Source organism: Python bivittatus, unplaced genomic scaffold (genome assembly GCF_059951505.1).
Source record: "Python bivittatus isolate LINGU-HERP-01145 unplaced genomic scaffold, Pbiv_v1 ctg000440_np1212, whole genome shotgun sequence".
Lineage (NCBI taxonomy): Eukaryota > Metazoa > Chordata > Lepidosauria > Squamata > Pythonidae > Python > Python bivittatus.
Window position 1 is genome coordinate 64,464 of NW_028277063.1, and position 12,071 is coordinate 76,534.

At 38.8% G+C, this 12,071-nt stretch overlaps 1 protein-coding gene across 1 annotated transcript; it reads left to right on the top strand.

Moving 5' to 3' along the window:
* The first annotated feature begins 972 nt into the window (after window positions 1-972).
* LOC112543212 (vomeronasal type-2 receptor 26-like) lies at window positions 973-9,222 on the top strand. The gene is made up of 6 exons (XM_088142361.1): window positions 973-1,106; window positions 1,403-1,700; window positions 2,488-3,348; window positions 4,809-5,036; window positions 7,155-7,281; window positions 8,321-9,222. Exons 1-6 carry the CDS (start codon window positions 973-975, stop codon window positions 9,220-9,222), a joined length of 2,550 nt encoding a protein of 849 aa, XP_087998487.1.
* Window positions 9,223-12,071: the final 2,849 nt, after the last annotated feature.

The following is a 12,071-nucleotide window of genomic DNA, read 5'->3' on the forward strand; positions in this document are numbered from 1 at the left end:
AGGCAGCTTTGATTTGATTCAGGAAAATGGTTATAATCCCACAGGGGAAAGGTTGAACTTTAATGGATAGTGCAGTACAATCTCAATAAAGCTGCTTCCAACCTGACATTGACTATGGAGGGATCCAAAACATTCTTTCTCTAGTTCTACAGGGACTGGAAGATTTTGATGAAAGTTATTCTTTGTCCTATAATTATCAGAATCACTATGTTTGAACCCTATTTCTTTGGAAGTCTCTAAACTACATAACGCTTCTTAAAAAATATCTGAGCCACAAGAGACAAGACCTCTTTAAAAAGTAAAGCAACACTCCATAATCAACAATTACATTTATACTCCATGTTCTATTCACTTGTGCCATTGAGACTTTAGAACATATCTGCAGGGGGCAGGGAACCATCATTGAGAATTTTTAAAAATTGAAAACACACTTCATTCTGTTGTATAGAGAGTTTTCTTAGTTTTGTCAAGAAATCATTGCTTCTACTGAGTGCAGACATTTTTACGGTGACCATGCGGTTGAATAGAGGTGCCTCTGGTTTAAGTCTGCTGGCATTCAAAATAAGTTTCTTATTCCCCTTTCTTTCTGATTCTATCAACGGGGTTGGAAAGCCATGTGCAGTCAGCCTTCCAGAGCTCCAGGGAAAATTTATAACTCCAGAGAAGATGTGCTTCTTGGGGATTTTATTCAGACACATTTCCTGATTTGCCCTTGTACACTTTCACAAAACCTCCAGATTTCTTCCTAAGGGGACTGTAAGTATACTTTTCCTCTTCAGACTACAGTCATTTCATCTTCAGAGCAAAGTGACAGACTAAGTGTGAAAGGTAGACAGCACAGGATCAGACGCTGCGGTTATCCCTTGGGGGGTGCAGAATTGGCAGTGTTGGAATACAACCAAAGGATCAGAAGCTACTAGATGATACACAAAATAGAAAAATGGGATCTACACATAATGTGTTTTACCTGCCATGAGTTCTATCTCACCCTTTGAAAGTGCCTTTTCACTAGAAACTCTTACTGAATTGATGGCCCAAAGCACACCCAATGCTAATCTTGCTTTCCCACCCATTGAAAAATGGATGTATCAAAAAGCTCAGTTCAAGTGGGTCCATTGAATTCTCCATTTCCATTCTCCAAATGGAAAGATGGGGAGATTTTATTTTATATTATATATTGTGTGTTGGAAGAGCAATTATTATTATCTGGTAGTAACAGATGAAGGTTAAACATGCACTGTTGGGATTCACTATCCATGATCAGGTTTTTAGGAGGGAGGGGAAATTAATTAGAAGTCACCTTTACAGAAATTAGTGAAACTGCTTATATAGTTTCCAGCTTCTTGCCTTGTTATTTCTTCCTAATATAATGATCTCCATCAACATAAATCTCCCATTTCAGCATCATCCCCAAAAACTACCAATATGTTCTTTCCATGCTTTTTGCCATACATGACATCAAGAGAAACATCAAGCTGTTACCCAACACCACATTTGAATTGGAAGTCTATGAAAATTATTTTAACGCAAGGATTGCTACTAAGAACGTGCGAGATCTTCTCTTTCAGCGACAAGGGAATCCCATCAATTACTATTGCGCCAGAAGGAGGAAGAGAAAGGTCCTGGCTATCATTGGTGGCCTCACGTCCCCAAACTCCATCCAGATGGCCCACATTTTGAATGCCTACAAGATTCCCCAGGTGTGGGCATTTCACCAAAATCTTCGGTAGCTTTCAGACATTAGAAAGCATTTCCTTGATCTTCATTCACTGTTGGTATGGTTAAAGCATATTACTCAGTAAAGTTGTATGTGAAGAAGAGATGAAATTCTAAAAGGCAAAAAAGTTAAAATAGTTGTGAGCAGAAAATATGGACAGGGCTAATATAAAACACTATAAGAATTACGAAAGTATGGTGAATAAAATGCTGGATGTCATAGGGAAATTGAAAACATGGAGTCTTATAACATGAATCTCCCCAAGTAATTCTCCAATATACTAAATACTGTATTTGGAGATACATGTAAAAGTGTGACTCGTCCATTTTCTTCTAAGTAGAGATGTTTTTGTAGAAAGAGAAATGTCCTGAGATTAACGTGGGCCTAATGTAAAAGCAGTGGGAAAGGGTCGTATGTCATTATTAATGTAATGTTGAGTTGTAACATTTGTTGAAATTGGTATGGTGAACATGTGGAGCTCCACCTATTTCTTGACTTTAGATCCCATCAGCTTTCTCCAACATCGCTAATGATGAGGCATGAAAGGAACTGAAGTCCAACAATGTGAGGAATGTCAGAAAATTGATTCCTGAGGCTTTCCACTTCAATAATTAATGTGATTCTTGCTTATTTATTCATACTCTTCAATTTAAGTAACATGCAGAATTCATGTACAGACTGTAAGGCAATATCTTCTTCAAGACAAAAAGTGCATGTCTCAATTTTAATGCTTCTTTTCCTGTTTCCTTCATTATTTGTTTGAACTGCAGCTCAGTTATGGCTCCTTTGATCCAATCCTAAGTGACAAAACTCGCTTCCCTTCCTTCTTCTGCATGGTTCCCAATGAAGACTTACAATGTGAGGGGATTGTTCATTTACTGAACCATTTTGGATGGAACTGGATTGGCCTCTTAGTACCAGAGAATGAAAACGGGGAAACCTTTCTTCGAAATCTCCAGCCAAAGCTCTTTCAGAATGACATCTGCCTAGCTTTCCTGCAAATAATCCCAATAATGAAAACTTACACAGGAAATAGACATTCCTTTATTAAAAGGCTGGGAAAGATAGGCAGTGCTATCTCAGAGCTCAAAATCAATGTGTTCCTTGTTCATGGGGACTTCCAATCTATGGAAGGTCTACAGCTCATTCTGCAAATGTTTGAATTTGCCTTCCAAAATCCACTGAATCATAGAGTCTGGATCATAACCGCTCAGTGGGACTTCACAACGGCATTTTCTTGGCGTAAATTTGCATTGCAAAGTTTCAATGGCACATTATTCTTTTCACTCCATACAAACACTGTGCCAAGATTTCAGGAGTTTCTTGAGAGCATAAATCCTTTCATTCATTCCTTTCCTTTTATCTATGAATTCTGGTATTCTGTATTTCTCTGTTCATTCCCCCAGCATGATCTGCATCTAGGAAAAGGAAAGAACTGCACTGGGAAGGAGGAACTAAGGAGACTCCCCAGCACTGTTTTTGAAATGGAAATGTCTGGAGAGAGCTACAATATCTACAATGGGATTTATTCTGTGGCACATGCATTGCATTCTCGGCATTCAGCAAGAGTAAAACCAGTATCTTTGAGGAATCAAGGCAGGCACAATTCTTGGAAAGTTGAGCCATGGCAGGTAGGAGTTCTCTTAACCAGATGTATCAGGTGAAGGTGAAAACAGCAATCAGGAGGTTACAAGCAAGAGAAGCTGCTTGATAAGTCAGTTACTCTCAGGTTCAGCCCAAAGAACTCCAAGAGACAATGCACATACAGTTCTTTTGTGTTTATTAGCTTCAACCTCAAGACAGAAATCTCACCAGACTGAACCCAGGTTCCCAAGCCAGCCAGCTACAATACCATGAATTCCTTAGGGAGGTGCCAGCCTCATCATCTTGAACTTCCCACGCTCCTGCTGGGGGCTAAGAACATGCTTATCTCCCTGAGCCTGGCCTTCATAAGTCCATTCCATCACAGTTACTCAAAGCTGCCATGTGAACTCTCACTTATGAATTAAGCAGAAAGATATAAGGAAAAGACAAGGAAAAATATAGAGCCGAACGGTATAAAGGCCCTGAATTTTCTGCTCCAAATGAGATATCAGCTCTTGCATTTAAGGGTTCATCCTAATGTTATCAAGATTTAGACCAAGTCAGTCCAATTTCTGAAAAAGAGGTTCCCTTTCTCAATACCTATAATTTACTGCTGAGCCCTGGTGTGACATCTGACAAGTGCTAGAAACAAGGGCATGCCACAGTGCCCCTAAAGCATTGATGTGTTGAATGACAAGTCAAAGAAAATCCTTGGGAAGGGGCAAGGGGTCAAATAAAATTTATATCATGAGATCTTCCTTGAATGACCAGCTTGCATCATATCTCAAGAAGCAAATGGCACCACCATTTGTGTGTTGTCAATTTTCCATCCTTGTGATTCCTTGCAAATACCTATCTTAGCAACCTGTAAAATATATAGCAATTTCACACACACATAAACACAAACAATATCTGTAGCTAAGTAATGGGTGTTCGAAGAAAGACTGTAGAAAATTACGCCCTTTAAGACAAATTATTTACTCACCCTGGAGCAAATTGCTGTAACCCAGTCTGTTCTGTTTCAAGCCCTTCCCAAAGACCCAGCTTTGATTTCCCATTCCAGAGCTGTGATGTGAGTAGTCAGTAGAGAACCTCTTGGTCATCCAGAGGACAAATTAGTGATATGGAGGAAAGCTGATGATAATTTTCCAAACAATATTTTTGGAATGAACCCTAGATTGCTGATGTTTTCCCCTTAAAAGAAAGAAAAGGCATTTGTATTGTGAGGAAGGAAGGGCAATATAGCATTGGAAGCTTTCTAGTCATGCACTTGATGGTCAAGTGCTCCTATCTTGTCACAATTCACTTCTTCTCCTCCAACATTGCCTTGGACCCAATCCATATTCTGAGAATTGGGGCAGGAGAAGCAAAATAGCTTCTACCTATTTTCATGTTGTCATCATTCTTACACCAACACCTGCCTTACTGTAATTTTTACTGCTCTCATGACGACAGTCATCTCTGAGGTATCAGCTAAAATCTAATTTTTTCCCTCCCTCCAATGCAGCTTCACTACTTTCTCAGACATGTGTGTTTTAACAATACTGTGGGAGATGAAATCTTTTTTGATGAGAAGGGGGACTTTGACCCCGGATATGACCTCTTCAACCTGGTCACGTTCCACAATCAATCCTTTCAGAGAGTCCTGATTGGGAAGATGGATTCCAAAGCTTCCAATGGGAAAAAGTTCAAAATTAAAGATAGCACCATTGTGTGGAACCACAAGTTTCAGGATGTATGTGCTCAGGGAGTGTGTTATTTAAGCAAAGTGATATTTTTGTCTGTGTGCTTGATAATCTACAGGTTAAATTTGTTTCTTAAGAATTGGCTGCCCTTGAGGAGTATCCAGATGCTTCATCTGGTGCAGAATGCAGCAGCACAGGCAGTTGTGTGTGGTCCTATAAAAGCACATATTACACTTCTGCTGCCAATTTGCTTCCAAGTCCAATTCAAGGTGCTGGTTTTGGCCTTTACAGTAATTCATTGCATGTGGCCGGGTTATCTGAGGGACTGCCTCTCCCCGATTATACCAGCCCATCCCATTAGATCGGGCATGGATGGTGTGCTATGGGTTCTGTCTGCCAGGGACTTGAATTTGGTGGGTCCCAGGAGGTGGGCCTTCTCTGCCATGGCTCCCTCCTTCTGGAACATTCTCCCCCCTGAAGTGAGGCTCGCTCCTTCCCTGCTATTGTATAGGAAGTCCCTCAAGACCTGGCTATGTCATCAGGCCTGGAAGTCTTTGGGAACCAGAGATATTATTAGATGGCTCCACTGTGACTGACATTCTTGCTCTCTCTGTAGGGTTTGTATATTTTAATAATTTTGATAATATATTTATTTTAAGAAGTACTTTTTATCTTTTATAATGATTGTTTTTTATCTATTTGTTGTTTTATCTCATTGTTGTATGCCACCCAGAGTTACTTTGTGTAAGATAGCAGGCTATAAAAATATGATAAATCAATCAATAAATCCCGAACATAGCACTTTTGCTCGATATCTGAGTTTCCCCTCTCAGAAATGTTGCAACGGCTGATTCTGATTAACCTAGAAGATACATTTTTTGTAGTGACCGTTTTTTTCCAGATATCTGAAATGATTTCATTTAAATCTTTTTGTTGGCCAAAGCTGCTTAATTTTCTTTCTGTTATGCTTAATGTAGGACAGATTCAAAGCAATAACATTTTAAAAATGGAGAAATCTTAACTGTAAATAACTTTTGCATAATTACAAATTATGAGCTAAGTATGAGCACCTTTTTCTATTTTTCTACAATTGAGTTACAACCCATGGAGGAGCAAAATATTATTATTAATAATAATAATAATAATAATAATAATAATAATAAAAATGTGGAATGAGGAAAACATTATGAAGAGTTTCCACTGACTATTTCCTCAGAGTTTTCTTTCTTTCTAAATCATGCAGCATTTTCAAGAAATATACTTTTATTTTATTGCTTTTAATGCAGAGCATATTTTCCTTTGAGAATATTTCAAAAAGAAATGGATCCAAAATTGTATGGATAGGAAATCATACAAAAGAAGTTAAAAGAAAAATATAGCTCCCAGTGAGAAGAATTGTCCTTTTGAGACACTTGGTGTAAATCAAAAGTATAAGCAGGATTTTTTAATAAAATTCCAGAATTATGATAGACCAACCACATCCCAAGATTCTGTGGGAACAAATTATGGAATAATCGGAGTGTTCTACCCTAAGAACTATTCAGAATTTGAAACCATCCCCTGCTTCTTTATTTCTCCACCTAGGGAACAAGGTGGAAACTGAGATTGCTTCTCAAGTTCTCCACAAGGAAGGCATATTTGGTGTGCAGGTTTTTAAAGAAATAATTCTGTTGATCCATTTATATATAGAGTGAATGACTGGTTCCAACTGTCAACAACTACCATCAAATCAAATCTTTATTACAGTCAGGGATCAGGATAAGGGGGGTAGGGTACAGCCAATTTAAAACGCATAGAAAATACATCAGAAAAATAATAATAATTAAAAAGCTAAGAGATATAAAATAGAAAGCATATATCTAAAAGGAATCTAAAAGAAAAAAATTATGAAAAGTAGAAGATATAAAAATGTATCTATTAAAATAGAAAGTATACAACCGTCAACATCTATAAGCATGGTGCTTTCCATCCACTTCAGTGGCACAATGTCAAAAAGTAAACCTGGGAAATTTGAAAGTATCAGTTAGCACATTTTGAGCTCAAAAGTCTTTGCACACTTTAAGAATGTAGTAAGTTCCTGTCTCTTCCACTTCCATGGCAAATAAGGGGGAGCATTTCCATAGGCTGCATGAATCCTGACCCTAACCCTTCCTTATGGTTATTTTTAGGTACGTCCCTGGGCCAGATGTGTTGAAAGCTGCCACCATGGGTACAGCAAAGCTGTTCAGGAGGGGAAACCAGCTTGTTGCTACAATTGCACTAAATGTCCTAAAGGAATGATCTCAGTCCAGATTGGCAAGTAGAAGAAATTAAAATTTAGAATCAACATAAAAATTGGAATACTAGAATGGAGAATTCCACATTTTAAAGCTTCCACCCTCTACAGACACTCAACCTTCAGTGTATAAAGTATCACATTTTATTTACAATCATAGACCAAAATTCCTTCTAAAAGAACAAGATGTAAGATGGTATAAGGCGAAAAGAGGAAAACATCGCTCATTGCCTTTTGACATGGAACAATTGATCATGACAAATCATACTCAGAATACATAGTGGAACAGTATTTTGCTTGCATTTTTTAAAAGATTGATCAGGAAATGGAAACTGTGTGTTCTTTTCCATGCTATAGTTGGAGAGGTTTATAAGCAGGGCTGATGTTAATTCAGAGCAATGGACAGCTCAGCAGAACATGTGATGTTGACTTGAGGACACCCCCATGAAGGGAGAGATTTGATCCTGGAAGGAAAGATTGCTCTAACTCCCTTCCAGAGGTTTTTACAGCAGAGCATTAAGCCTGGCCAGAATAAAAACTGTTTTGTGACACACAGAGATAACATAGGAGAAATACTCTGAAGTAGATAAAAGCCTCTTTCAAAGGATGATGTTACAGTAGTGAAAATATAGAATGATATCCGATTTTCATTGGGGTTAGCTCTTTTGCCTAAAAAGATCATGTGTAGCATTCAGAATGAAGGGATTTATTTAGTCAAATTCTGAGGAAAGGGAGAGGGAGCAGTAGTGGCTCATTTAAAATGATTAAATCTATGTATACATGGTATTGTCTCTCTCAACAGCTTGTGAAATTCAATTTTGGGGGAATAATGAAAAGGGCAAATTAATTTAGATAAAGTTATGGAAAACAAAGCTGAATGCTTACCAATCGATTATAGAATAGCACCCTTTGCTGATAAATAAAAAACAAAACAAAACCAAAATGTGAAGGGTGTTTATGTAGAAAGGGAACTATTTATTTATTTATTTATTTATTTATTTATTTATTTATTTATTTATTTATTTAGGAAATTACAGGGTCTTCCTCTATCTATTTCAGATGCAAACCAGTGTGAGAGATGCCCAGAAGATCACTATTCCAATGAGGAAAAGAATCAATGCATCCCCAAAATGTTCAGCTACTTGTCTTTCAGGGAACCCTTAGGAATCGTTCTGACTTCCTTTGTTCTTTTCTTTTCAGTGACCTCCATTATTGTGGCACTTGTTCTTATTCTGCACTGGGACACCCCCATTGTCAAAGCCAACAACAGGAGTATCACGTGTGCCCTGCTTTCCTCTCTCCTGCTTTGCTTTCTCTGCTCCTTTCTGTTCATGGGTTGCCCTGGAGAAGTGACCTGCTTTCTTCAACAAACGATGTTTGGCATCATTTTCTCCATCTGTGTTTCCTGCATCTTGGCCAAAACCATTACGGTAGTTCTGGCCTTTCTGGACACCAAGCCAGGAAACCGGATGAGGAAGTGGATAAGGAAAAGACTGGCAGGATTTGTCATTGTCTTCTGTACTTTCATTCAAATTAGCTTGTGTGCGGTGTGGCTGGCCACCTCTCCTCCCTTCCCAGACTTGGACATGCATTCCCAGACTGATGAGATCATTGTGCAATGTAACGAAGGCTCAAATATGATGTTCTACATTGTCCTGGGCTACTTGGGGTTTCTGGCCAGCATCAGTTTCACTGCGGCTTTCTTTGCTAGGAAGCTGCCCGATACATTCAATGAAGCCAAGCTGATCACCTTCAGCATGCTTGTGTTTTGCAGTGTTTGGGTGTCCTTCATCCCCGCCTATCTGAGCACAAAGGGGAAATACATGGTGGCTGTGGAGATCTTCTCCATCCTGGGCTCTACCGCTGGCCTCTTGGGCTGCATCTTTCTCCCCAAGTGCTACATCATTGTCTTGAAGCCACATTTAAACACGAAAGAACATCTGACGAGGAGGGTGCTTTAACAGTCCAATCCAAGTGTCTGTTCTTGAGCATTTTTCTGGTGAATATTTGTTTCTCTTATCAATGTTGAAGTACATTGTATCTTTTGATTAGAATATAATCTTAATAGTAAGATGTCATAATTGATATAAAACTGATTAATGATTTCTTTTTTAACCTATATGTATGATACAGTAATGGTCTCACTGAAGTTTTTAGTAACTTGGGGAGGCAAATGATTCCTATGCTTTTGTTTCTTTTTTTTTCCCCAAGCACATACAATCTGATGAGCTTGCAAGGGGCAAAAGAGAGTGAGAAATGGAAAGGAAGAAACAAAAGAGAAAATTGCTGTGGATGAGAAGGGGAGGAATAGCTGTCCAGAGTAGCCCTCTGGGGAAGATGGGCAGCATATAAATTTAAGAAAGAAAGAAAGAAAGAAAGAAAGAAAGAAAGAAAGAAAGAAAGAAAGAAAGAAAGAAAGAAAGAAAGAAGGAAGGAAGGAAGGAAGGAAGGAAGGAAGGAAGGAAGGAAGGAAGGAAGGAAGGAAGGAAGGAAGGAAGGAAAGGTGGAAAACACAGCAAAGTTTTCGCACTGAATTCATTCATGGGATTCAATGAACTATAGAACCGAATTTACAGACTCCTAGTGCTATGCTCATAATACATGCTATACTCATCTAAACAAAGTATATTGTGCCCTAATAGATATGGAGACAGAAACTATCAAATTTTAATTTAGTATCCTCAGGTGTAGTCTTATGAACCTAGACATTATATGTGTTTGGTCTTTTAAGATAAAGATATAGAAATTCAGTGATTGAATAGTGAAAATAATTTTTCACCATGAGAACAAACATCACAATACCTGAATTACTGGCAATCCTCTGTGGGTGAATATGGTAGTGGACTTGAGAAAGTTGAACGCCAAAATCATGTGAGGCTTGATTCACATAGTCAAGAAAACTATCTTGATTTTCTTGTGCCCCCTCCCCACATGGTCACCCCTGAAACTTCTTCTTGTGCCTTGTACCTTCTTATAAGTGGCTTAGACAAAGGGGTGAAAAGCAATAGAAATCCATCTAAAAGAACTGAGGTTCAAAGCTGGAGGAATAGCGAAGAGATCTAAAGAGAGATGTAATGTTTAAAGTGATCTCAGTGAAACCAAATTAGCTAGACAATTTAGTTAATGCTGAGCTTTCTCAAGTACAAACTCACATCATCCTGGCTGACAACCACATCATCTCCCCGTCCCCTCCCTTGTCTTGCTCTAGTACAGAATGCCAAGACTTCAGAAGGTGGACTCATCCTGGCCCAGCTGCTTCCCCCAGTCCCAGCTCTTTTAAATGTCTAACGTTAATACCTTGTTGGGAAGTTGCTGCTTAGGTCAGGCAGCCTTAAATGTAGCCCACTGTAGAGACTGTGGGCCAGACACTCCCAGGAAAGGTCTCTCAGCTGGTTCTGAGCTGGGATGTCAGAGCCAAGACCAAGCAAGGCCAAGCAGGCTGGTGTCCCAGTGAAGAAGGAACATGGAGTAGATGTTATAATATCTTGCTTTTGGATTCTGTAATCTGCAAGCATTGTTCAAAGCCAATATCCTGAAAAACCTTTCTTGCAAGATGTCCTCCTTTTTCCTTCTCTTGGGATGATTTGTCTAAGCTTGGATCCAATACTCCAATACTCATGTCTCCTAGGATAATTATTTCCTCATCAGCAATTCCTGTTTCATTAACCATGGGATTAGGAATCCTGGGATGACATAAAGCTGGAGGAACAGCAAACAGATTCAAAGAGAGATATAATGTTGAAAGTAATCTTGATTAAAGAAGATCAATTAAACAATTAATAATGAGGTTCCTAGAGTACCAGTGCACCTCAACCTGGCTCACAGCCACATCTTTTACTCACTTCCCCTGACTTGACTAAGGGTTCTGGGGGTCTGATCCCTTCCTTTGTAGATATGGACTCATTTCCTAAGAAATACTGAATAGCCTCACCACGCATCCTCACCACACATATTCCTTAAGGAACTACTATCAGTCTTTTGAGGTAGACCAGGTCAAGAAAGAGAAACTACCAGTCTGACAGGACCTCTGCTTTATTGATATAGGCTGTAGTAACATAATCTTGAAAGCCTGACTGTGTATTCCCTTCTCTCTCTCTGTAACAGAGTTACAGCAAGGGAATTTGAGGGTCTTTTTTATAATTTGAGAATTTCCTCATTTTCTGAGCTTAAAGCATGCTCTTCTTTTTGTAACTGCATGGCTTCTCCAAGGTCATCTCTGTGGCTGTCTACAACTATAAACAATGCATAACAAAGATATGGTCATCTGTATCGTGTCTTCACAGTCAGCATTTAGAAGGTCACCAGCTATTTCTCCCCACCCCTCCAAAAAACAACAACAACAACAACAGTGTGAGTTAAGTAGTAAAGTTAAGTAGTAAAGTCATATAGTGATTTAAAAAGTAAGGATCTGCAAAACACTGAAAAGACAGCTTCACAAAGCTGGCTGCCATGAATGATGCTGTGGCCTTTGGAAAGCTTGTCCTGTTGCTTAACAGGTTGTGTGATTTGCGTGTTTGCAAAGCTCAGTTGATTACCTCATTTTGCAGGTAATCTCAGGAAAAAATATTGTTTATTGCATTTATTGCAATAAGTAATAAATTATAAGCAAACCATTTTAGGGGGAAAAAAACCCAAGAGCCCTATTTCCTGCTACTAATTGCCCTAATCAGCTTCAAGCCTACAAGACAGAAGACTGATGGAGTAGCCATGAAGACCCATCTGTTATTGGATTACAGATTCTATCATTCCTGTCATTGCTGTCATGAGGTAAGAGGAATTGGATATCAACTTCTAAAAAGATCACTCTAGG